Below are 24,733 nucleotides of genomic sequence, written 5' to 3'. Positions count from 1 at the left end.
GTAGACGACTCTCGGCCCGGCGCCGCTCACCCCCGTTCTGTTCCGAAGCCTTTAAAAAGGCTCCTTCGCAGCAGGGGGGGCGCAAATGGAGCCCGCCGAGTCTCCAAGTTCACAGGCTTCACTGCCTGTGATTTCTTCGGGTCCCTGCTTCGCCGCAGCGGCCAGACCCAGTCCCCGCGGAGCCGATTCCCTCCGGAGCTCAGAGGGAATCCGCCATTAGTCGCTGGCGCTGACCGGAAGTCCTCGGGCATATCTTATTTTGCCAGTCAGTCTGTCCAGTTCCGCATAGTCTGTTAATTTCAATCTCCATTCTTGTATCGTCGGAACGTCCTCTTGCTTCCATTTCTGGGCCAATAAAATTCTTGCAGCAGTGACTACATATTGGAAAAGCTTACAGTCTTTCCTTCTTATTTCTTTTCCTGTAATTCCTAAAAGAAAAGCTTCTGGTTTCTTAGCAAAAGTATATTTTAACATCTTTTTCAATTCATTATATATCACTTCCCAAAAGCTCCTCACTTTTTTACATTCCCACCACATATGATAGAACGTTCCCTCTTTTTCTTTACATTTCCAACACTTATTACATGTTTTATACATTTTTACAAGTTTTACCGGTGTAATGTACCATCTATAAAACATTTTCATGACATTTTCTTTCAACGCCGTGCATGCAGTAAATTTTAAGTTTTCTTTCCACAGTTTTTCCCAATCTTCAAATTGAATGTTATAGCCCAAGTCTTTGGCCGAGTGTATCATTACCGATTTAACCTCCTCGTCTTTTGTGTACCATTCCAACATTATCTTATACATTTTTGATAAGATTTTACCTTCATTATCAATTATGTCTATTTGGAACTTTGAGTCTTTTTCTACATAACCACTTTCCTTTATATCTTTTTTAAACATTTCATTTACCTGAAAATAATGCAACCAATCATATATATATTCTTTAACTTGTTCATATGGTTTTAGTTTCCATTTTCCTCCTTCTTTAATCACCATTTCCCCATATGTTGCCCATTTCCTTCTCATATTGACTTTCTTTACACACATTACCTCCAACGGGGATAGCCAGTGTGGAACTCTTGGTTCCAAAAGACTCTTATACCTGTCCCATACCTCTATTAACGAACTCCTGAAAATGTGGTTCGAAAAACCTTTATGTACCGTATTTTTCGCCCTATAGGACGCACTTTTCCCCCTCCAAAAATGAAGGGGAAATGTGTGTGCTTCCTATGGGGCGAATGCAGGCTTTCGCTGAAGCCTGGAGAGCGAGAGGCGTCGGTACGCCGACATCTCTTGCTCTCCAGGCTCCAGGAAGCTAGCCGCAAGCCTTGCATGCCCGGGGGGAGTTCCCCCGGGTGCGCACGGCTTGCAGGCGGCAGCCTGCAGCACGGAGCATGGGGCGTCCTTCGGAGGACTCCCCGTGCTTCGCGTAGGTTTCCGCAAGCCTTGCGCGCCCGGGGGGAGATCCCCCCGGGCGCGCACGGCTTGCGGGTGGCAGCCTGCAGCGCGGAGCACGGGGCGCCCTTCAGAGGACGCCCCGTGCTTCGCTCAGGTGTCGGCAAGCCTTGCGCACCAGGGGGAACTCCCCCCGGGTGCGCACGGCTTGCGGGCGGCAGCCTGCAGCGCGGAGCATGGGGCGCCCTTCGGAGGACTCCCCATGCTTCGCTCAGGTGTCGGCAAGCCTTGCGCACCAGGGGGAACTCCCCCCGGGTGCGCAAGGCTTGCGGGCGGCAGCCTGCAGTGCGGAGCACGAGGCGCCCTTCAGAGGACTCCCCGTGCTTCGCGCAGGTGTCCGCAGCCTGCCCCCCGGCGCGTGGGGCGCCCTGAAGCAGAGCGCCCCTCGCGCCGGGCAGACATCGGCCAGCCCCACAAGCTCGGGGGACAGCCGGGAGGTGCAGCGCCACCATCCCACTGTTCCCCGACCTGGTTTGGGGGGGGAAATAAAGGAAAAAATTTTTTCCTTTATTTCCCCCCCCCCAAAAAAGTAGGTGCGTCCTATGGGACGAAAAATACGGTACTTTCTTCTTATCACACCATAGGTAAGCGTGCCAACCGAATCTATTATCAAAACCTTCAAGGTCTAGCAATTCCCTATTTTCTAATTTTATCCATTCCTTTAACCAACATAAGCAAGCTGCTTCGTAATATAATTTCATATCTGGCAGGGCGAAGCCTCCTCTTTCTTTTGCATCCGTTAGCAATTTAAATTTTATTCTGGGCTTCTTGCCCTGCCATATATACCTTGAAATCACTCTTTGCCAGTCCTTAAAGATTCCTATCCTCTTAATAATGGGGATAGTCTGAAATAAAAATAGCATCTTTGGAAGCAAAGTCCTTGTTTGCCACAAGCGTGTGAATAGTTCTGTGGCTGAATGTCTAATTTCCATGCCTAAATTATACCAGCGTATTAATGGTTGCCAAAGGGGCAAAATCTAGGCATCCCAAAAATTTAGCCATGTTGACCCAGAAGAAGAGTCTGTACTTGAGCAAATTGTGCGTGAAGTTTAGAGTTATCTAGAACTCTTCATCATGCTAAATGATAAATAAAGCTGGGGTGTTGGTGGAACAAATTAATCGTCAGCCAAGTTACTGCCCCCTGCCCTCTTTGTTTGCCATATAGCTTGAGTAAAACTTCTGGAAAACCTGGGGGAAAAACTTGTATTATGTTTTATGACATTTTGGTTGGCTTAATAAATACATAAAGACCCAAACACAGATTTTTGGAATCCCAAGGACTGTGAGAATGAAAAGGTATGTAAAAAAACTTGACAGATAGAAAACCATGGGGGGTAGGGTTAGTATTCCAGGACTATTTCCGCTGAGCTGTATCTGGCTTGCCAAAATACCCCCAACTTTTGATCATACAAGAGTTCAGAAACGCCAGACTTATATACCTGTATCTGTGCTTTGACTACTCCTCCTTTCTCCCCACCCTTCCCAGAAACCTCTTGCCTCAGCTCCCCCCTCCCCCAGCCCAGCCCTTCCAGTCTCCTGATGCAGTTGGAATGTAACTGGATTCCACTAACCGGATTTCTGAAGCAGATTTTCACAGGTTCAGCAATTCCCGACTGGGGATGGTGGGCTGCGCCGTTCTTCTTCCCTGTTTATTCAGGTCCAGCAGTTTGGCAGCAAGCGAAGAGAGAGAAGGGAGTAGGAAGAAAGTATATTGATGAACCTCCTTTCTTCCCTTAAGGATGCTTGGGGATGATAGGGTCCAAGGATGGGGCAGTTTCTTCTCTCGTCTTGCTTCCTGATGGCCTTAGCACGAGCTGTGTTCTCTCTTCCATGGCCAGACCGTTGGAGAGCGCTCCTAAGCAAGATACCTCTGAATATGTAAATGCAGATTTGTAGACATTGACGGAATCGGCATTGGGTCACAGTTCCCAGGAAACCTGCGTATACTTCAACCATTCTTACGGACACATTTGGACAAAGTCTGCACACAGCCACATGATTGTGTGCATGTGTGACACTAAAAGCGCCATTTAGCCTGCTGCAGAACAACTTGGGAGTGCGTGCGAATGTTTTTTTGGATGTGTGGAGATCCAGTTTTCAAAGGTGGGCCCTGCTGGATGGGGGATTTACATCTGTGATGAAGCTCAGTGCTATGCTTTTCCCACACCAAGAATTCCTGCAGTGCCTAATGAACAAAGGGAAAAGGTTTTGGGGCACCTCATAAGGCTTTCCAAGTACTCTGCACCTGGCTCTACCATAAGAAAGTATGCAGAGCTCTGCTGCATCAGAGCACACCCCATCCAGCTCTGCATCTTGCTTCCAACAATGGCCAAACACTGGAATCTGGAATCTAATGGACCTTTGTCTGATCTAGTAAGGCAGTTTTCACAGCCTTATCCAGCAAGCATCGTTTAAATCTCAAGCACGCTTAAATGTAAATCATGCAACTCAGCCCTGAAGTGCATGAAGTTTTGCTCTGCTTTATTCTTCCCCTTGCTTGGTTCACTAAATCTGGAGACTGACAATTGTCTCTCTTGTGTTTTCTTAGAAAGCTGGAGCTATTGCTGGTGGTCGTGTGAATTTTCATCTGTGCCGAACAGGTTTGGCAGGTTTTCGTATTGTTTCAAAAACCTACCAAACCTGTTTGATCAGCGAGGCAAAAGACGGGAACTGATGCCTCTCCCAAATCATTTTCAGTTATCAAAAATAAGCAGCTATTTGCCAGATCCATCCTAAGAAAAATAAAAAAAGCCAGCAGGGCAGAAACATTATTCCCTATTTGGGAGCAGTTAGAACGCAGCCCCCGACCTCTTTGGCAAGTGGTTTTATACCTTCCCATTGTATGCTTTGCAACATGGATGAATTTTCTGCTTTTGTATCAGTTCCAGCGTGTCTGCATGTCTCAGGAGAAGAACATCTTTCCTTTTACGTGCTGTGACGCTGTTTCTGTCTGGGCATCCTTGGTTGTTTGCCACTGCTTTGGTTCCAGTTTCCTCCTCTCTCTTCTTCGGCCCTGGCATATTTTGTGGCCAGTGGAAACACCAGAGCCCCATCACCAGTCACGTCCTCGAGCCATTATTCGTTCGTTGCCCTTGTGACCTTCACCAGGATGGTTTCGAATTCATATTTATGGGGTCACAAGGTGGGGGTGAGGGGAGGAGGGGCGTGCAGGGCAACACAATGGGATCTAGGGTAAACATGACCCCTCTTCTACATTGCAAGCCATATGGGCATCCAAACCAGTCCATCTCTCCAAAGCAGAACGTGCACTGCTTCAGCACAAGCCAACAGCACACTGTTAAACTTTTTTAAAAATAAAATGTGCTAGTATCTTCAAACTGGAGTGTGACTATGCTGTCCTGTACCATGAACAATACACACAATGTACACAATTAATTAAAACAGGCACTGGGGTGACTGCAGATGGCAATATCCTAAAAGCCAGTACCCATCTCCGTTCTCCAGCTTGCTGTGCAACACCCACTCAACTCTCCCCATCCAGAGCCCTGTAATCTGTAGACAGCAGTTGTGCACTGAACATAGAATTGTGCAGTTGAAAGGGACCATGGCAACCATCTAGTCCAACCCCCTACAGTGCAGGAATCTTTTGCCTAACACGGGGCTCAAACCCATGGCCCTGAGATTAAAGAGTCTCATGCTCTACCAACTGAGCTAGGCACTCGAATGTGGTCAAGCTGCCTTTTGGGACCAGTATTTGGGCACACCTGAAAGTGAGCCTTTGGGCGGTTTCCTTCCAACTCTACAATTCTGTGATTCTATTACTCTAAGTGGCAAAGGCACATCAGGTTGACGCGGGTTTTCAGTTACTTGGGATGCTTGACTTATTGCATATTTGCACCAAATCATCATGTGGCATTTACCCTTCCGAAGGAATACACCACGGAGGCCAGCACGGCTGCACAGAATGGGATGCAGAGTACATGCTAATTGCCTCTCAGAAGTCAGATTCTCTGAATTTTAGGATGAGATAAAGCAGGCTTACAAGTAGGCACTTGCAAGGTTACCTGTGGCGAGTTAAAGCTTTGTCTGCAGGTGACCAAGCAATAAAGATTTTGTAAAATGGATGGCAGTGGGTACTTTTTTGTCAACGGGCTACAAACAGCAAGCATAGATAGGTGTGAGAAGATGGACTGGCAAACACTCGGCTGGGAATTCTTTACAGATTTTATCCAAAGGCAGAATTGGTATATGTAAGATAAAATCCAGGTGTTGTGGTATCCAGTTGTACATGGCAATATGTCTGACTATCTGTCTGTCTATCATCTAGCTAGCTATCTATCATCTATCTATCTACCATCTATCTATCTTTGATAAAAGATAAAGATGCAAGTAGCTTAAAAACAGGCCATACAGTGGTGCCCCGCAAGACGAACGCCTCGCAAGACGGAAAACCCGCTAGACGAAAGGGTTTTCCGTTTTGGAGGCGCTTCGCAAAACGAATTTCCCTATGGGCTTCCTTCGCAAGACGAAAGCCCATAGGGAAATCTCCGGGACAGCGGGGAAGCGCAGCGCGTCTTCCCCACTGTCCTCGGACCTCCTCTGAAGGCTGGCGGCGGGACGGAGAGACCTCCTCCCGCCGCCAGCCTTCGGAAGGCTCCTCCAAAGGCTGGCGGTGGGGCGGAGAGACCTCCTCCCGCCGCCAGCCTTCGGATGGCTCCTCCGAAGGCTGGCGGTGGGGCGGAGAGACCTCCTCCCGCCGCCAGCCTTTGGAAGGCTGCTCCGAAGGCTGGCGGTGTGGCGGAGAGACCTTCTCCCCGCGCCAGCCTTCGGATGGTTGTCCTGAAGACTTGCGGTGGGAGGAGGGTTTTCCTTCCCACCACCAACATTCAGAATGCTGTTCTGAATGTTGGCGGTGGGGAGGAAAAACCCTCCTCCCACCGCAAGCCCCGGGAACAGAGGAGAAGCGCTGCGCGCCTTCCCCTCTGTTCCCGTACCTGTCCTGAAGGCTTGCGGTGGGGAGAAAAGCCCTTCTCCGCACCGCCAGCCTGGCAAGCGGTCTCCATAGGAACGCATTAATTGATTTTCAATGCATTCCTATGGGAAACCGTGCTTCGCAAGACAAAAAACTCGCAAGAAGAAAAAACTCGCGGAACGAATTAATTTCGTCTTGCGAGGCACCACTGTAATTTGAAACCTTCACCTACCACTCCGCCCCAGTTGTATTTCTGGATCTCTTTCTCTTTACTTCCTCATCTGTTTCATTCATGCTCCCTTTGACATGCAAATTCACATGCAGTCAAGCTCCTCTGGCCCATTTTGTCTGCAAAAAGAGATTTTTCTGGCCTTGATACAGATATATAACCAGAATGGGCAACACCAGATTTTCCCCTCAGTGACTTACTGTGGTGCACATTGATGCATACTTAAAGCTCTAGAATCCTAAGTTTCATTGAGAAACAAACAAACAAACAAGTTTCTAGACCTCAGGAGGGTAGAGATAAGATTTAGATTTAAAATTGGACAGACATGGTAAAGGATTGGAAATTAGGAAGCACACTTCGCATATTATGATAGATGTATGCCTGTGAAGTGCTATTTTATGAGTTGCACTAAGTTTTAGAGTAACAGGTCCAGAAGAAAAATACACGATGGGAAAAGTACACGATGGCTGTGATGAAGCAGTGCCAGAGTTGTGGAAGTTTTGTATGGAAGCATTATTAACAACGTGTGCCATTGAAATAAGCACATTATAGCTGTGACCTTCTCTCATTTGTGGAGGTCTTCATTACTAAGCAAGTATATGGCAACAGGGCGAAGAGTTGGGAAAGTGGCCTCTTTTTTTCACATGTTCACTTCCCCTGCCCCCTCTTTCCCTGCACAGGGGTCTTTTCCTGTACCTTCTTACCCCACAGCCCATGTATTTCCCCTTGCCCCGTTCCTGTCGATAGGTTAATTGCCCAGGGTCAGGGTTATTGACAGCCTGATTAGTGCCCCTGTCAGCTCTGTACCAGGCTAATCTAGGCGGCCACAGCCCGGAAACACCAGCGCATTGATTTTTTGGGGGATTCCCAGCGACCCCCGCGCTGACACATTGATCCGGCTCCCGGGAGCGAACTCTCTGTCAGCGCTTTGCTGCAGGCCTGCCTTCCTGTCCCAGCCGCATGCACTCCGCGCCAAACTCAGGCTGGGAAGCTATATATATAAAAAAAGAGGCGCCAGGTTTTGTCATCGCTATACTTGCTGGGATTAAAAACGCCCAATTTGTGATCCCTTGCTTGAACCACTAGGCCACAGACGTCTCCCACAAGCGGTTACGTTAAAGGGACCCAACTCCCCACTTCACAGTTTGAGGCAAAGTATTGAAATGCCCACCCCTCCTCCTTCTGCACTGTGTCTCAGAGTGCCTAACATAGAATCAGAGAATCGTAGAGTTGGAAGGGACCCTGAGGGTCAACTAGTCCAACCCCTGGCACGGCAGGAATCTTTTGCCCAATGTGGGGCTCAAACCCATGACCCTGAGATCTCATGCTCTACTGACTGAGCTATCCCAGGACTAGGACATCCCAGAGCTTCCTTCACCTCTTCCCTAAGCAAAGGCCCAAGAGGTTTTGGTGCCTGAGGCCGAATTCTAAACAGTGCCCCCACAGAAGTAAATAATACAGCCAACAACTGCATCATTGACAATGGAGGCTCTCTGTCCCTGCAAATTCATTTTACTTATTTATCAGATTTATACCCCGCCTTTCCTCCAAGCAGCTCACAGTGGCATACATGGTACTCTCCCACCCCATTTGATCCAGACAGCATCCCTGTGAGGTAGGCTAGGCTGAGAGACTGTGACTGGCTCCAGGTCACCCCCAGTGAGTTTCATGGCCCAGCAGGGATTTGAACCATGGTCTCCCAGGTCCTAGTACAACACTCTTGGCCCTGGTGGGGTTTCTGCTCTTTCATTCTTCCACCTGCGCTGCATATGCCCTGCTTGCTACAGCTTACACCCTTTCCAAGGCCCTCCTTACCTCCTTCCTTCCATCTTGGGGGATGCAAATGCAAAAGAGGATATGGTTCTTGCACCTTGAACAGTGGTGTGGAAGATGGGAAGCAACACCCTAAGCCCTGCTGTTCCTAGGCCTGTGCATCGAGTGACCAGAGGGGAAGGGGGCTGAAAAAGTGCCATTGTGGCCGACCCTCCAGATCAGCTCTTGGCAAGGCCAGTTCATCTCCTCCACCTAACTACGGCATCTGCAGCTCCTTCTAGGGCAGCAGGAAAAGAGTCGAGCCGTCGTGATGCCGGACGTTCCCAGTCCACGCACCAGGAGGTAGGCGTAGAATCCCCAAACCCCAAATCTGCAACCCTAGAAAGGCACGGAGAGAAAGCTCATGCTAAGAACTCAGCGAGCAGGAATAAGAAACACAACAAGCGGAGCTCCTTCCCAAAGGGAAACAGCGAGCAGAAGATGCCGGGATCCCCCCCCCCCGCCTTTTCCGCACACGCTTCCTCCAGCTTTCAAGTGCTTTCGTGCCAGACTGGGGTTCCCCCCCCCTTTCCCCTCCCCAACTGCCCCCTGCCATCACTTACACAAATATTGACGCTAATGGTGTGTAGCGGGATGTAGAACATCCCAGCCTTCTAATTGTTGTGACTGGGGATCGGCAGGCCGATTAAACGCCATTGATTTTCTCATACTAACCGCATTGATTTTTAAATTTCCTATTGATTCCTGCCCTAAATCTCTTTAAGCAAAGACTTCACTCCGCAGATGACATCGGCTGATTAGCAGGAACAACTGTGGGTACGCTGCGTAGCCAGGGGTGGGGGGTGCGAGGGGCAGGGGGGAGTTTTATGTCAATTCTGGAGGGTACGGAGAACCAGGACACCTGGATTCCGGCACTGGGAATGGGGAGTGGGCTTCAGTGGGCCGTAGCAGGAATGCCACAAGCTACGAGCCAGGACTCTGGAAGAGGTGTGGGGGGGTCCTAAGAGGACAGTTGTGGTCGGACACTTTGGGTGTGGCCTTATGAGATGGGTTGGGTGTTTGCAAGTGAGCTCTTGCAAATGCAAGGCCGTTTTTTTGATGGTCCCTGTTATGACAACAGCGCTTATTCCTCTACAAAGGAATTCTTTGCTATGAGCCCTGTTTAAAAAAAATGCTCAGAGGAAAATGTTTCATCTGAATTGACCATCCGTGTGTATTTTCGAAGAAAGATCCATAGCGTTGCATTTCTGCTTATTCTTCTCAAGTACCGATTCTGAAAAATTAATGTGGATCTTTAGCTTCCCCCTGTTTCTCCACAAGGAAGGATAAACGCAACTTTGGAAGAGGCCCGTTTGTGGATTGCAGAATTTGTGTGCCTCTCTGCTGCAGTAGCTCACTATGTGTGCGCCTACCTTTCTATGTTCTGTGTAATGAAGGGCATTGGGGAATCTTAGGATCCAGCAAAGTTTTATAGGAGTATCCTGCTTTCTGACGTCTGCAGGTCCGTTGTTTTAGGTACGGAGAGTCTGGGTTTTTCTATCCTGGTGCGCATATAGTTTGGCAAAGGGTACTGTTGGCACAGGTGCTAAATGGTGCTGGGACCAGAGGTTTGTGGTACTCACAGATAAAAAAAAATGGGAAGACCCAGCTGTGGTTGGCATAGAGCTAGCCGGGGCCTTTTCTCTGCCTTGCCGTTTTGCAACGCTATGATCCTACACCCTTTGCATTTCCGTAGGATGGAAGCAACTCCACTCTGAGGCGTTTGGGGAGAGGCGCATACTATCTCTCGATATGTGGCCCCCTTGCCAGAAAGGTTGGCCACCTCTGTCTGAGGTATACCTACAAAGTTAAGTTGCTTTAGTAACAGGCCCTGTCATGGCTGACCCCACCATTAAGCACCATTGTGCAGGATTGGTTCTGTGGGAGAAGAGTGTGAGGCATCCATGAAAGAAACTGTCAGAAAAGGAGGCCACAAATGCACACCACCTTGGTACCAATTTAAACAGCCATGACTTCCCCTCCCCCCACAAATCCTGGGAACTGTAGCTTGTCACAGGTGCCAAGGGTTGTTAGGAAACACCCTATTCCCCTCACAGAGCTACAGTTCCCAGAGCGATTTAACAATTAATCCTTCTTGAGGAGGAAATCTGGGAATTGTAGTTCTGTGAGGGGAACGGCTCTCAGCACAAAGGACAGCTCCCAGAATTCTTTGGGGGAATCCATTGCTGTTTACAGTAGTGTCTTAGTGGGGTGAAAGTGCATCCTGAATTTTATTGAGGCTCAACTCCATGTGAACAGTGCCTGTGTTTAAATCTAGGCCTGATTTAGTCACACTTGAAATGGGGGAGTGGGGGCTGGTTTTCTGAGGCATGAGGTCTGGGGGTGGGTTTCAAAGCTGTTGAACTTTTTTTTATAAAAAAGGTGCTAAGCCTTCTCCCTCATGAATGCATCTTTCCTTCTCACAGTCTCTTTCCTGAAGTCACTTCCCCCCACTTCTGGGCAACAACCATGGAAGTAAGCTCAGGAGAGAGAAAAGTGTCTGTGGCGAGATGCTATGAGGAGATATGTGGCAGATTGGGGGCGGGTAAGGATTCAGCTCCCCTCATTGTCCACATATCCCTTTGCTCTAGAAAATGGCTGCACCCCTGCTTTATATATAGTTGGGGCAGACCACTGTTCAAACCACGTTTGTCATGGGTCATTTGAGCCTGGTGGAGAGAAAGAAGGTGGCACCTTTAATGTTTTGCCTAGCTTAAAAACAGATTATATATTTGTTCCCAGATGGTTAAAGGTTGCTGGAGAGAACCACTGTTTTCTCTGATTATATAGATTCACTTTTCCTGTGCTATTAGCATATCCGATCAAACAGGTCATGCAGGTTTTTTAGGATTTTGGAAAACCTTTCGAAGTCTGTTTGACTGGAGATGACAGTCAGGCGAAATAAATGTGAGCATGTGTGTCCGACTGAGGTAAAGATACTTTTTAATAACTCTTTTAAAAACATCTGCTTCCAGTGGGCCCTGCTGAGCATTCAATGAAATCTCATTTCTTTGTGTGCAAGTTGTGCAGTATTTGTGCATACATTGCTGTTCCTTTGATATGTGCCCATGAGAGTGGCGTTGTCATCCCAGGCCTTTTCTGACACTCTGTTCTCTCCTCAGGTTCTGGACTGGACTGGAGTGAATGTACTACAGCTGCCACTTCTGTCTGAAAGGTCAGTAGTTCTGCAAAGTTTGTTTCTGGGGCGTGTGAGCAGGGAGGGAGGCTATTGACTCCCCACCCGTAAAGAAAAATCAACGAGAAAAAGTCACTAAAAACCACGTTTGGAACTCTCTCATTGTATTAGTGACAGATGCAGCGGCAGAACTACGTGTTACATGCACAGGCCTTTATCAAAAGATGGCTGCTTTTCTTGGGCAAAAGCAGCACTGGGGAGGGGGTGGTTTCGAGCAGAGAAGCAGCTGAGTGTGCCTTGTGTGCCGAATCCTTTCTCGGTTGCTACTTCTCCACTCCAAATTGCTCCGCTCCAAGCCAGCCCTGTGCACCTCCGGTGCCAAAAACGTGCATGCTCTCTGCAGGGGCTGAGGGTGTGTGTGTGATTTGGAGCCACAGGCAGGGAAGGGATTAAGCACACCCCTGCCACTTCTCTGCTCAAAAATTGCCATCCAAAAGTTGGCTTTTCCCTAGGCGAAACAGTTAGTTGTCAGACTCTTGTTACCCACGTATGCATGCAGTGTGAAGCTACGCTGTAAATATCACTAATGCAGGGTAGAATACGGAAGGAAAAGCACGTATGGCCAACGCAGGCTTTTCTTCACGGTATGCACCAATTTAAGCGTAAGCTGGTTCCAGGGTCTTTCTTTCTCCCTTGGGAACTGTACTGTGAGGGGAACTAGGAAAGTCCAAGGAATAACTGTCAACCCTATCACCATACCACAATTCCCAGGATTCTGTGGGAGTAGCCATAACAAAGGGACTTTTTCAAAACCAAAATTTGTAGTGTAGATACACTGGACATTTTATGTATGGAAATATCAATGGAGTGTGAATGAAGGAGGCCATCCTGCTGAAATAAATACAGAGGCATGTGCTCCAACTTTCTGAGGCTAACCCTGACCCCAAAAGCCTAACTGGATGATCAGCGATTGGATTTCCTGACATAATTTTCTTCTTCTAAGAGCAGCCACTTGGGGGTCCTGATTCAGAGTAGGACTACAGGAGTATGGCCCTTTAACCTTTTCCCCTTGCACTTCTACCCAGATTCAAATTGCATTCCTACCCCTATCCCTATTAGCCATGTAGGATGTATAATATAGATACTTTTCTGTCGTTGTCCCCCCTGCAGCTAATAGCAGTAGGTGTGTGCCTGAGGTTTTCATTGGTGAAATCAGCACCTGGCATGCAGAGGGTTAATTCCCTTTCCGCTGTTCTGCAGCCCCAACTGACTTTTCCCACAGCTGCTACTTGCCTGGAAAAGAAAAAGGTGCTGAGAGATGCATTAATGCCACTCCAATATCATGTGTAGTTGGGGTCTAAACTACTAGCAAGAGAAGCAGACAGAGGTATTTTGCTTTTAGGATAGGGATAGCTTCAGCACCCAGATTTCTAAATTCTCTGAGGGAAATTAATGCTTTGGTTTTAGGGCACACAGCTAGGAAACCAAAATATGTATGGGTGGGCAAGCCTTGACTAAGTGCCTTGTGGGTAGAGACTCTGTTTGGGTCTCTGTGGGTAGAGACCGACTGTTTGTGTGACCCTTAGAGGAATCGCACTGTCTCTTTTTTGATTCCATCTCACTTTCTGGGCAAGCTGATGGGCAGGGATGGTTCATGGGCATCACTGTGAGTTCTGGCTGAAGATGGGGACACGCTTAGTGACATCTGGCAGTCTTGCCTGCATTCTTCCAAGGGATCTTAACCTGTGTCCTGTGTCAGGAGCAGAGCATATTGTAGGTGGCAGGACCGTTATATTATTTCAAGCACATACAATGAAGTCTGGAGAAGTCTTGGCTATTTGATTGGCCAGGCATGTGAAATTTTGATGCTGTTGGTATCTATCCATGGGTGCCTTGGCTGGCACTGGAGAAGTTGCTATGTCTGTAAAATGGGAATTATAATACTTAACCATGCAGGGTTATGAACTCAGGAAGATGAAAGAGCTAAAGGGGTAGGGTCCAAATATATGCATGCAGGAGATGGACCCCACACACAGGTAGTGTTTTACTTGCTGTTTTTGCTGACAATGGAAGAAGCCTCTTTTTAAAAAGTGAACAGTGGCTTGATATTTCACTGGTGAGAGCTGCTGCAGTGCTGGCATTTCCCCTCTTCCTGAACATACCTGCCCCTTCTTCGCTTGCTGGCCAGAAACTGTAAGGAACATAAGTGCCAAATGCATCATCATACAGAAAAGATACTGCTATGTTTGATTCTGTGACATGGGATTTTATTCATACGTTTTCACTATTGCCTGCTGCTAATAGTTCAAGTTAGAGGAGCAGGGATCAAGAACAGATCTTTGTACAATCAGGCCAAATGTCTACATTTTCTACAAAGTGGCAAGGAAAATGGATTTGGCCTCTGTTTTCTTCTAATCCAGGGCTGGAGGGACTAGGTGAAACATACCTATGAATGTGATTCTGGTGTGCATGTTGTCTTTTCTTCTTAACAAGGCCCACTGAATCCACAATACTGTACTTTAAAATAAGTGACAGTCTCCCATTACTTATTTTTCAGGGTGGGTTGAAATTGGCTTTATTGTTTCGTTGAACATTTTTTTTAATGTGCAAAGCATCAAACTGTACAATTTCTGATCATGTTAAAAGGCACAGGTTACTGCAGTGGAATTTCGGTGGAAAAATTCAGGATGACACCTTTCCCCAAAAGTCATAAAGGATCACTCTAAAAAAACCAAGCTGATCTCATTGCCCATGAGTGGGATAAAGCAAAGGCCTGGCCCCCTATTGATGAAGGCTTACCCCAAATATTTTCTCTTCCATGTCTTACGTGAGAAAACTCCTCTGTATATTTACTAGTTTCCCACTACAGCAATCTTTTTGCAAATATCACATCCACTTTCCTACCTTCCCTTTTTTATGAACTGGGGAATGAGGGTAAAACGCTTTGCAGGTATCTCCCTATCCCCTAAAAGAAGATAGAGTGGAAGACAGCCAAAGAATGATGCCCCCCCCCCTATTCATTGACGATATCCCAGCGAGAGTTCCGCAGCAACAAAGAAATCCCATTCTTTTTGTTCCTTTTATTTCCTCTTTTAATTTTATGTTACTTTCTGTAGGAGGAGAACTATTTCTGATTAAATCTCAATCTCTCTTTCTCTCTCTTTAAATTATCACCTCCTCCAAACCTCTTTCTAGATTTCCCCACTATTGCCTCCAAATTAGCAAATTGCATTTTAGAAAGATAAAATGAACCAACCAAATCTTAATAAGGTTTGGAATGAGAAACTGGAAAAGAGTGTTCATTCCAGATTTCTTGGTAATTTTTCAGACAGTCCATTAATTGCTCTATTAGATCACTTATTGAATTTTTCTTCCAAATCTTTATTTCTTTTGGATTGAGCTTGTAAGCCACGACATCATAGTACTTTAGATCCTTCCATTTCTTTGAAGGTAGGCCCAGGTTGTAGTGAGGATGCTAGGTTGTACAGGAGGAAAGGCTGAAATTGTACATCTTTTTACGATAAACATTTAAATGGTAAACAAATATGATACAGTAGGGGTAGAAAGAGATTTCATGTTTCCCAGTTTTTAATTCTAAATGAAGACAGGAAGTATCTTAATACATGCAAAAGACATATCTAACTCTAGAACTGCAAAGTAACGTCTTGTACATTGCAGGATAGCAATAATGTTTTCTAAATAATATTTAATAGAGAGTGGCTTCTCTCTCTCTCTCTCTCTCTCTCTCTCTCTCTCTCTCTCTCTTATTTCAGTTAACCTTTTGTACACATAATCTGCATGGTTGAAGTGACCAAAGAGTGTGTATGCATGTTTAGTGATGATTCTTATCCATCTAAGTTGATGGTGCTACTTGCTCTGGATTAATCAGTTCACAGAAAAAGGATATACAAGTTTAACCAATCCAGCAAGAAGTATCCATACATAATGCAGGTTCATCTTCTGGATCAGGATCTGTTTACGCTGCAAAATTGCTACATGAGCAGATCTTTTGTTTGGATGCCAGCACCCAGCTATACATACAGTTCCAGATATTGGATTGGGAACCATGCACGCAGTGCCCAGCGCTCCATTGCTGATTGAAAAAGCATTAGTACAGTGTGGTGTGGATAGGATATTCTTTCCCATCCATCTTGTGTGATGCAGATGGAAACGCAGAATGCCCATCCCTTACTTTGAGTCTGCACATATCTATTACCTGCATGCTAATTAATTGCGTGCCATTATATTTGAAGTTTGAATGCACAAATAACAATGTAAAAGCTGGATTATTTAAGAAAAAGCAAACAGGTGTATGCACACATCTATATGATCTGTCTACAGAGAGAAATTAAGGCCAACATCCATAGAACGGCACAACTGGTTCCTCTTACCCAATGAAATTTGGCATGCTAGAAAGAAGTCATTTTTGAAACTAAATAGTTTGTAATATGACACGGAGGAGAAAATTTTGCTGTTTCAAGAAATAAATACTGTAGTCCAGAATCCAAGCAGGGACCCACCCACAAGCCATTGAGCTCAACTCTTCGGATGCTGGCTTATAGGGATAAAACCTTCCTCTGTTTACTCATTATTCCATACACTTTTCTGTTCCACGTCTCCTTGTTTAAACCTCTTACTCCATGCATCAGTTCTGTTGTAGAAAGGTGGAAACAATGGAAACAACAAATAAACAAAACAATAAATACTTTTGCCAGCAATTAAATTTGAGATTAGCGATGTATTTAGGATGAATATTTTTTATTTCCACCCCACCCAATTCCCATTGGTTTAGAGTAGTTACAATATAAAAATAAATCACATTGAAACAATTCTTCTAATGCCCAGTAGAGTAGATACTGGTGCAGAAAGGGTGGAGACTGGAAATGGCATATCCATGCTGCACATTTTAAAAGAGCAGTGTGTTTCTTTTAGTTTGTTTGGGATGAAATAGAAGAGGGGGCAATACCTCATTGGACCAGCAGTTATAAGGGCATTTTCGCAGGTGCTGCTAAGAACTCCCTTTCATCTACAAAGCAATACTTTTAAGCGTTGTTAAATGCAGATTAGAACGTGGAAAGGAGTAATTTTCAAGGTAGCCTGTTCAGGATTTACATTTGGTGGGCAATTCCAATGCAGGCTGAAGCAGCTCTCCTGGAAACGAACCAAGTCCTCCTGTTAGGTGACTGCCTTGTTTCTTTGGATGGGTGGATTTGTGATTAACTCAGCTCCTCTTTCCTACGGTGGTTTATTATTAGCATCTACAGACCTTCCTTTTCCCTTTGAAGGCTGAAATGGGGTGCACATGTACCCTCTTCCCAGCTTCACTCCAGAAAGAGAATTTCTTCAGGTGAGATCAAACACTATCCAAAAACAGCCATCATCCCCAGTTTGGCTTTTGTTATTATTTTGGAAAATGTCTACTATAATAGCCTTGGTTGGTTGGTTGGTTGGTTCGTTTGTGTGTGTGTGTGTGTGTGTGTGTGTGTGTGTGTGTATGTGTGTATGTGTACATTCCATCTTCTGTGACCTAGAGACAGGGAGAAAAGGAGAGAGAGAGAGAGAGAGAGAGAGAACATATTAACACCCCCACTTTAAGGCTAGCGGCAGTTAATTTCTGACCTCAGCACTGTGGTACTGAATCAAATAATTGCACTCTTTCTATCCCACCAACTCTTATTTTTTCCTCTTCTTTCTCTCTCCCCCCCTCTCTCTCCTTCCCTCTCTGCCCCATGCATATTCATCTATTTGCCCCTCCATCAATCTAATATCTATCTATATTACACCATATATACCCCTCTCCTCTCTCCTTCTGCCTCTCACTAATATATTTCCATCCCATTCTCTGTCCATCCCTTTCTCCGTCTCTCTCTCTCCCCCTCCCTTTCATATATTGTCTGTCTGTCTGTCTTCCACTCCGCGCTCTCTCCCCACACATTTCTATCTTTGCATCCATCCTCTATCTACTTTCTCTCCATGTTTCCAGGGCTGTTGGAATAAAAAAAAAAGGGGGGGGGAATCAAATGATACATGAAAAGAGAGTTCAATGGGACACAGATAATGGTATCTGCTGTTGATCTCCTTTTGGACCACTTGTTTGAAATGCAGTTGAACAGGACTTGCAAGATCATAATAGAGTAATAAGGGATATGTGCATGGAGGTGGGGAGAAGAATCCAACTGCACCCAGAGAGTAAATAGGAAAAAAGAAATATCCTGCGATATTGGGGCAGGACTCAAGTTTTGGGGTTTGGCTGGCTCTAGCTGTGACTCACAGCTCATCCACACAACAGTTTCTCCAAGGGCTGATTTGATGCAGAAGCACCAAACTGGAAGTATGGCGGATGGGGTTCAGTGAGGGTTAGTAGTAGCAGGAGAAAGAGGTACCAACTAGCCTGTAGCGTCCCTCCACTCCAGAGGGTTGAAGTCACTTTGGAAAAGCGGTCCTCTAGTTAGACAGGTCTGGCAGGGCTTTCCCCCCATCCTTGTTGCAAAATCCTACCAAACCCTTTTGGAGAGTGGCAGCAGGGTGGGTGCAGGAGAAATTTGTGTGTCGATGACAGGCGACGAAGCCTTTAGCGATCCATGTTGGTGAACTCCCTTTTGAAACTATTGTCTGTCTCAAATCTTGCCACCCTGCCACTTCCGAGGAAACAGCGCTGCCTGGGGTTGAGACCCCAACTGCGGCTTACACAGACCTGACTGTTGGGGAAGTGGGAGAGAAGGCAGTTGGGGAAAAATAAGGAAACCAACATCGTCTAGAGAAGCAACATCTGAATGCATGTGCATTTTTTAAAAATGTGCCAATTCCTTCAATGGGTGATAAGGCCTGGGTGGGGAGATAAGCACGGTGTGATCCTAAGCCAGGAACCAAAGTGATCACAGAAGAGGTCGCTTTCTCACACTTCCCTCCCCAAAGCCTTATAAAGAGAGACTAGGGGATGAACAGACAGGTGCCTCTGCTTTCCCCCTTGAAGGAAAGTAAAAGAAAGTGAGTCTCCTGGAGAGAAGTCAAAGAGTTATTACAGAAACTCTCTTGGCCTCATTATATATCCCATGGGCTATTTTTTGGGGGTGGGGAAGGTCACCCCTTTATTATTACAGTGCCTAGTAGTAATTATCTGTGTAAATCACTCTTCTTCTAATAATAAACCTGGACGGGGCTGTGAGCGCTGAGTGCCTGGTTTGGGGCCACACACACACACACACACACATTAATTTAAGTAAGGGGATGGTGGAGCCTTATGAAGCTGATTAAGGGGTTTATTTTTAGCCCTGGAAAAAGAGGGATAGTGGAAGTGTCAGGTGTAGGGTGTGTGTTAATTTTTTTTTTTTTAGAAAGAAGGCAAGCGAAGGAAGATTATTTGCTTGAGGGGGGGTGTCAATAATTCATCCATACTCTCTTTCCCCTCCCCCCCTTTCAACACCCACACTAAGCTTGTACCTAAGGAATAATTGCTTTTGTCTGGGTGGACTGTATTTGTGCAAAGAGTGAAGAAGGAAGGGGGGGGGGAGAGATGTTGGTAGCGGAGCCCCCCGCGGGGGGGATTGCGAGGGACGGCAAGTCGCTGGCTCGGATGTCATTTGTCAAAGCGGGGTGGTTGGAAGGAGAGAGGGGAGGTAGAAGCAAAGGGGGGGGAGATAACGGGGAAGACAATAAAGTGGGAATCGTAGGCTGTGTGTGTGTGTGTGTAATGGAAAAGGGGGGCGAGGTGAAGTGGGGGGGAGAGAAAGATTCGGACGGAGCTAAGGGACCCCCATTGATCTAGTGAAAAGGGGCAACACACAAACACACACACACACAGGCACTGTCGGGGGGGGCACGCAGTGTTTTACACACACACACACACACACACACTTGCAGGCACTCGCACCCCCTTTTTCTTTTCTGCAAAAGCCTTAAAACGATGCACACTGTCCGGCTGTAGTGCTCAAACCTCACACGTCCTTGCAGCACGGACAAACACACACGCACTTGCCCGTGCACACACCCATGCACGCACGTGTGTAAGTGCAGAAAGCGGAGCAGTGTGTGTCGAAGGGGGGGGAGAGAGAGAGAGAGAGAGAGAAGAGAGAGAGATTTCCACTCCCCCCCCCGGGTTGATTGTCATCCTCGGTCGATCGTCACCTGTCCAGCGTGTGTGTGTATGTGTCCCCCCCCCCCACTTCGCCCGCCCGCCACCCCTTTCTCTCCACTCACCCACCCACCCTTTTATATATATATTTATATTTTTTTCCCTCCGTGGGGTTATGCGGAGTGTCACTCACAGGTCCCCGACATGTTCATCCCACTGCCGGTCCCCTTGGTCTTCCAAAGATCCGCCGGCCCGGAGAACGGATGGCGCCTCAAGTCGCCGCTCGCCCTGCGCTCTGCAAACGGTAAGAAGAAGGGGGTGTAGGGGGCGGACAGAGAAAGAAAGCAGCCGGCAAGTCAGCAAGGAACATAATGGGGAAAAGGAAGGGAAAGGGGGAAAGAAAAAGACGAGAGAGAGAGAGAGAAGGAGAGAGACGCCACCAACTCTTGCAGGCGAGAAGAGAGAGAGAGAGAAAGAGGGGGAAAGGAGGGGAGAAAAAGGGGAAAGAGGGAGAGGAAGAAAGCGGAGATGGGCGAGCGGGGTTTTTATTCATGCGGTATTGATCCGGAGTGTCACTGCTCCGTATCGAACCTCCGGCGCCGGCATCCTGCGGTCGATAGACGGAGGGGGTGGGGGTCGGTGGGGGTGGGTGGTAAGCAGGGAAAAGAAGCCAGAGGCAGCCGCCGAAACCAACAGCACGCAGACGCCGGTGGAAGAAGACTGGGCAAAAAAGAGAAAAAAGAAAGGGGGAGAAAAAAGAAAGAAAAGAGAGATCCCCCCACACTTTCACTTTTGCTGGGTGGGGTGGGGGGGGACCGGTGAAGCCTTTGCTCCCACCCCAATCATCAAGTTATTTTTATAATATTGCTATTATTTCCCTATGAGGTTCTTCCTCTGTTCCGTATATGGGAAACACCAAGTAAGGTTTAGGGCTAGGCAGGTGGTGGGCTGGTGGGGGAGGATTTTTCTAGCCCAGAGAGAATTAGGGGGTGGGGGTGGGCAGAAAGCACCTGTGAGATCCAGTCTGGGAAGGTGCCCCCATATAACCCCACCTGCCTCTTCTCCAATGCCAGCCAGTTCTGTCAAATTGTTCGCAGCCTCCCATATGTACCCCTTTTCATCAATTGTCCCCCAAGAATATCCTGTTCGAGTTTCAGGTGCAACCCCAGTAAATGGTTACTCTAGTGCAATCATGCCAAACACCCCACCAATATTTTCTGGTTTTATGCTTCAGATCCTCCCTCCAAATCTTCCCCACATCTAGTCAAATGCTTCTAACAATAATCTCCTGTTGAAGTTTGACCAGTCCCCCCCCCCATGTCTGCTTATGCCCACCCTCCTCCACCCACCAATTCTGCAAGTTAAATTCTGGAACTGTGAATAGTTCAGATTCTCTGTCTTCCTTGGGATGGGGTGCTTCAGATGGGAAATGAAACAGGACCGTTGCCTTGTGTTTAAGGGGAATTTATGTCCCCCCTACACCCCACAGCATTTGGGGTCTACTTTGTGGCTCACAGCTCCCCTCTTCCGATTTTAGACATTTCCTCTGTATTCTAGTTACTGTTTGTTGTCAGTGTAAGATGTATAGTTCCTCTACCCCCCCCCGTGTCAAGCTATTTCATTCTGCTATGCGCCCCCCCCCATTCTACACACCTCACTATTATGTCTGGGCGCATCTTAAAAATAGACTTTTGGATTGCACCTCTCGACCATTAGACTATGGACAGTGAACTCAAAAGATAAGTGGGGATGGGTTCCTTTGAAGTGATGGGCCTTCAGAACAGGGGAGAGGGGGGTGCATGGGGGTCTAGTAGTTAGAGAAGGGAGTGGGGGGGGGCTGTCTCCAGAGCTGGGGCTCCCGAGGTCTATGAAGGGCTTTTCTAGGTGACCTTGGGGGAAAATTCTCTTCTGCCTCCTAAAATTATGAGGCAGTGGATTATACGGAATGTGCTGGGTAAGAATCTGTGTAAGAACTGGGACGGCAGTGATATTTTTGGGGTGCGATGTGGGTGCTTATTAATGAACAAATTAGCAATAACCGCTGACTGGTAGATCTCCGTCTTCCCCTTCCCCTCCTGCTCTCCACCTCATGGAAGAGAACCCAGGCGTCCTGATGACTGATTTCCCCTACTCTAAGCAACTATATCCTGGGAGAGCTTCCTTTCCTTGGTAGACCTGACAGCTGGAGATTTAGGAGTATCAGGGATAGGGAAGGGTCAGGGCATGAAGAGAAATGTGGGCATTGGTGCATCAGTGGGTAGGGAGAGAAGCAACCCCTGAGAAAGGGTAAAGGCAAGAACGGGGCGACCCAAAGGGAGGGGGGAACGACAGGAGGCAGTTTTATAATCTGTTCCTGACACGTTCTATGGCTGGCGGGTGGGTGGTGGGGGTTCAGAGAAGTGGCTTTGCAGAGCTGGCCCTGCATGCACACCCCTCCCCCCCTGCTCTGCTGCAGCCAGCGCGGTGTGGAAATTGTATTGGTGTCAAGCCCAGTCCGTGCTAATGAACCCGGAGATCTGGGAAGCGAAGCTTGTTCAGAGGCAGAAATCGATTTTCCAGCCTGTAGTAACTGCCCCCACCTCCACCCTCTCATGCTCCTTCCTTCCTTCCCTCTCTTTCTCCCTCTCTCTCTCTCTCTCTGGTCAGAGAAGTCAGTGTGTTTGGTGTGTGTCCATCCTTCCATCCTTGGCGCCTTCCACATCTAGGTCTGGATGTGGGGTGTCGTGGGATGGCACAAAGCCAGCCAAAGTTCTTTTCGTGGTGGGTGTGGAACCTGGATAGCTGTGCACAAGGGGGAAATGCGCATTGTGGACCTTGTCTTGGCATGTTACATTTGTGTTGTGCACTGGCAAAATAATCATAAAATAAAACTCCATGGGGCAGCCATCAAGGTTTTAGGTACTAAGATCAATTCGGGGGAACTTAACATTATTGGAAATCAGTTTTCCTTTTCTTTTCTAGGCCTGATAATATATACTTGGTCAGCGGAGTGGGAGGCAGAGGCCCAGATGGTTGGACAAGCATCCCTTTGCTGTAGGATAGTTACACCATGCCCTCCTGCAATGTGTGAATGTGTTTTTTTGCAGGAGTGTTTGCCACTGGTATCTCTACACAAGGTTGTGCCTCCTTAGTGTCTTGTGGTCTGTTTACAGTGACACGTACATCCAGTTCATGTTTTTGCCTGTGATTTAGGCTGTGATCTAGGCTGCTTTTGCATTTTTAGAATTACCTTGCTCCATAAGTCAAATAAAAAAACCCATGGTAGATAGAACATGCATTTCAAATTGTGATGACTCTATTCAAAAAAATAATACATTTTGAAAAAGATTTTTTATAAAGGTTTAGGAACATGCCTTTTTAGTGTGTTGCTTCTAGTTTTTAATGTTGTCTTTGGAAACTTTAAAGATCCATGTAGGTAATACCTTCATTTCACCAGTTTTGGTGATGGCATAAGGTTGCAAGCTTTTGAGCTGGTCAGAGCTGTTCATTCAGACAGTAGGCACCCGTCTTTGTAATATTAAGTGCCAGAAAGATGAGAAAGAATTTGGCAGTGATGAAGGTTGCTATGAATTTATTTAAACTCCCCAGATGTATTGGGTGATATCCAGTGTTTGTCATACACAGAGTAGACCCGGTGAAATCAGTGGACTTAAGTATATTAGAAGAGTCTTTCTGGATCAGACCAAAGACCCAAATAAACCATTATCCTTTTTGCACGGTAGCCAGCCAGATGACTATGGGAAGCCCGCAAGCCCAACAGCACTTTTCCCAAATATTCTCCCCAGCAACTGGTATTCAGAGGCATACCCCTTCTGATTCTGGTTGTAGTATACAGCCACCGTGACTAGTAGCCATTGATAGCCTTATTCTCCATGAATTCATCTAAACTTTTTTTTAAAGCCATGCAAGTTGGCTGTTACACTAGGAAACTCCATCGTTGAACCATGTGAATAAATGTGAAGAAATATTTCCTTTTGTCTGTCCTGAATGCCAAGTCCAATCATTTCAATCATTTCTGCTTTGACTATGACTTGGATATCACCCAGCGCAGGATGGCAGAATTCGAAAAGGCACTGTAACTCAATAGGCAAGCCACCCCCAAGCTGACCCTGAGCCTCCACAGTGTATTTCGGATTCCGTTTCAGACTTGAGCATCCATTCCTATTGATGGCTTTTGGGATTTGATTCAAACCCATGGAGAACTTCAGCTTTGAATCTTTCATTTGGCTAAACTTTGATTTGGGCTACATTGCTTTGGTAGCTGGGAGCTCGTTTAGTTTGCTTTGTGGGCTGATTAAAATCAAAGCAGGCACCTGTCAAAAAATCTGAGCACAAGTTATATACTGAATTCCCATATACCCAGTTGACACTGGCAAGTAATACATTTGCTAATAGCAAACTAGGCCCTCAATGAGTGTGGATTTCAAGGACAAAGTTCCTGAAAGGAAGGAAAAATTCCATGAATGTGCATTATTTTGGACGGAAATTTATTATTTTATAATATAGCACACCATAAAGTGCTATGCAATCTCTACTTTACTGCCTAAGTACTTTAGAGGTTGCTCTTATTTCCATTTCATATATTGAGAACCTAAACACCAAAGCGGATGGACAATAGCTTGTTTAGGATGTGCTGATAGCAGTCGATGCATGTAGCCATTTTCATTGTAAGGAGTGCATTGTGAAACCACCAAACATTTGACTTTTTTTGACGTGGTGAGAGGCCTTGTATGAATGCTCTGATATGTATCCGTTCAAACCAGATATATAGCTATTTGTTTGACCAGAAGCTGGTCAGCTGAGTAGACCAGGCATAGGCAAACTCCGGCCCTCCAGATGTTTGGGACTACAATTCCCATCATCCCTGACCACTGGTCCTGTTAGCTAGGGATGATGGGAATTGTAGTCCCAAACATCTGGAGGGCCGGAGTTTGCCTGTGCCTGGAGTAGACCATTCACATCACAGGAATTTCATGGGATCTTCCTCATGGTGATTTTTACATGCCATTTTGCCCAAGAAGTTTGTGATTGAGGTGAGTGCAAAACTCAGGTCTGCCATACCCACTGTTTGGTTCTCGTGGACGTTGTATG

At 46.7% G+C, this 24,733-nt stretch overlaps 1 protein-coding gene and 1 long non-coding RNA gene across 6 annotated transcripts in view; one reads left to right on the top strand and one right to left on the bottom strand.

Moving 5' to 3' along the window:
• The window catches only part of POU2F2 (POU class 2 homeobox 2), a 111,720-nt gene that overhangs the window by 24,128 nt on the left and 62,859 nt on the right, over window positions 1–24,733 (top strand). For 2 of the 5 annotated variants that reach the window (XM_053397907.1, XM_053397910.1), the window contains exon 1: window positions 19,264–19,946. In XM_053397907.1, the coding sequence (XP_053253882.1) occupies window positions 19,715–19,946 (232 nt within the window). In that variant the 5' untranslated portion in view covers window positions 19,264–19,714. Of the gene's footprint in view, window positions 1–11,557; window positions 11,611–19,262; window positions 19,947–24,733 lie in introns of those variants that run through there. The other 3 variants (XM_053397908.1, XM_053397909.1, XM_053397906.1) reach the window with 3 other exon arrangements.
• On the bottom strand, window positions 14,118–19,938 carry LOC128418340 (uncharacterized). Its single transcript, XR_008331692.1, has 2 exons — window positions 19,836–19,938; window positions 14,118–17,098 (listed from the first exon to the last, which is right to left on the bottom strand). It is a non-coding gene; the product is annotated as an uncharacterized LOC128418340 (long non-coding RNA).

Source organism: Podarcis raffonei, chromosome 8 (genome assembly GCF_027172205.1).
Source record: "Podarcis raffonei isolate rPodRaf1 chromosome 8, rPodRaf1.pri, whole genome shotgun sequence".
NCBI lineage: Eukaryota > Metazoa > Chordata > Lepidosauria > Squamata > Lacertidae > Podarcis > Podarcis raffonei.
The sequence above is the reverse complement of the archived record's forward strand: the minus strand, read 5'-3'. Positions and strand labels throughout refer to the sequence as shown.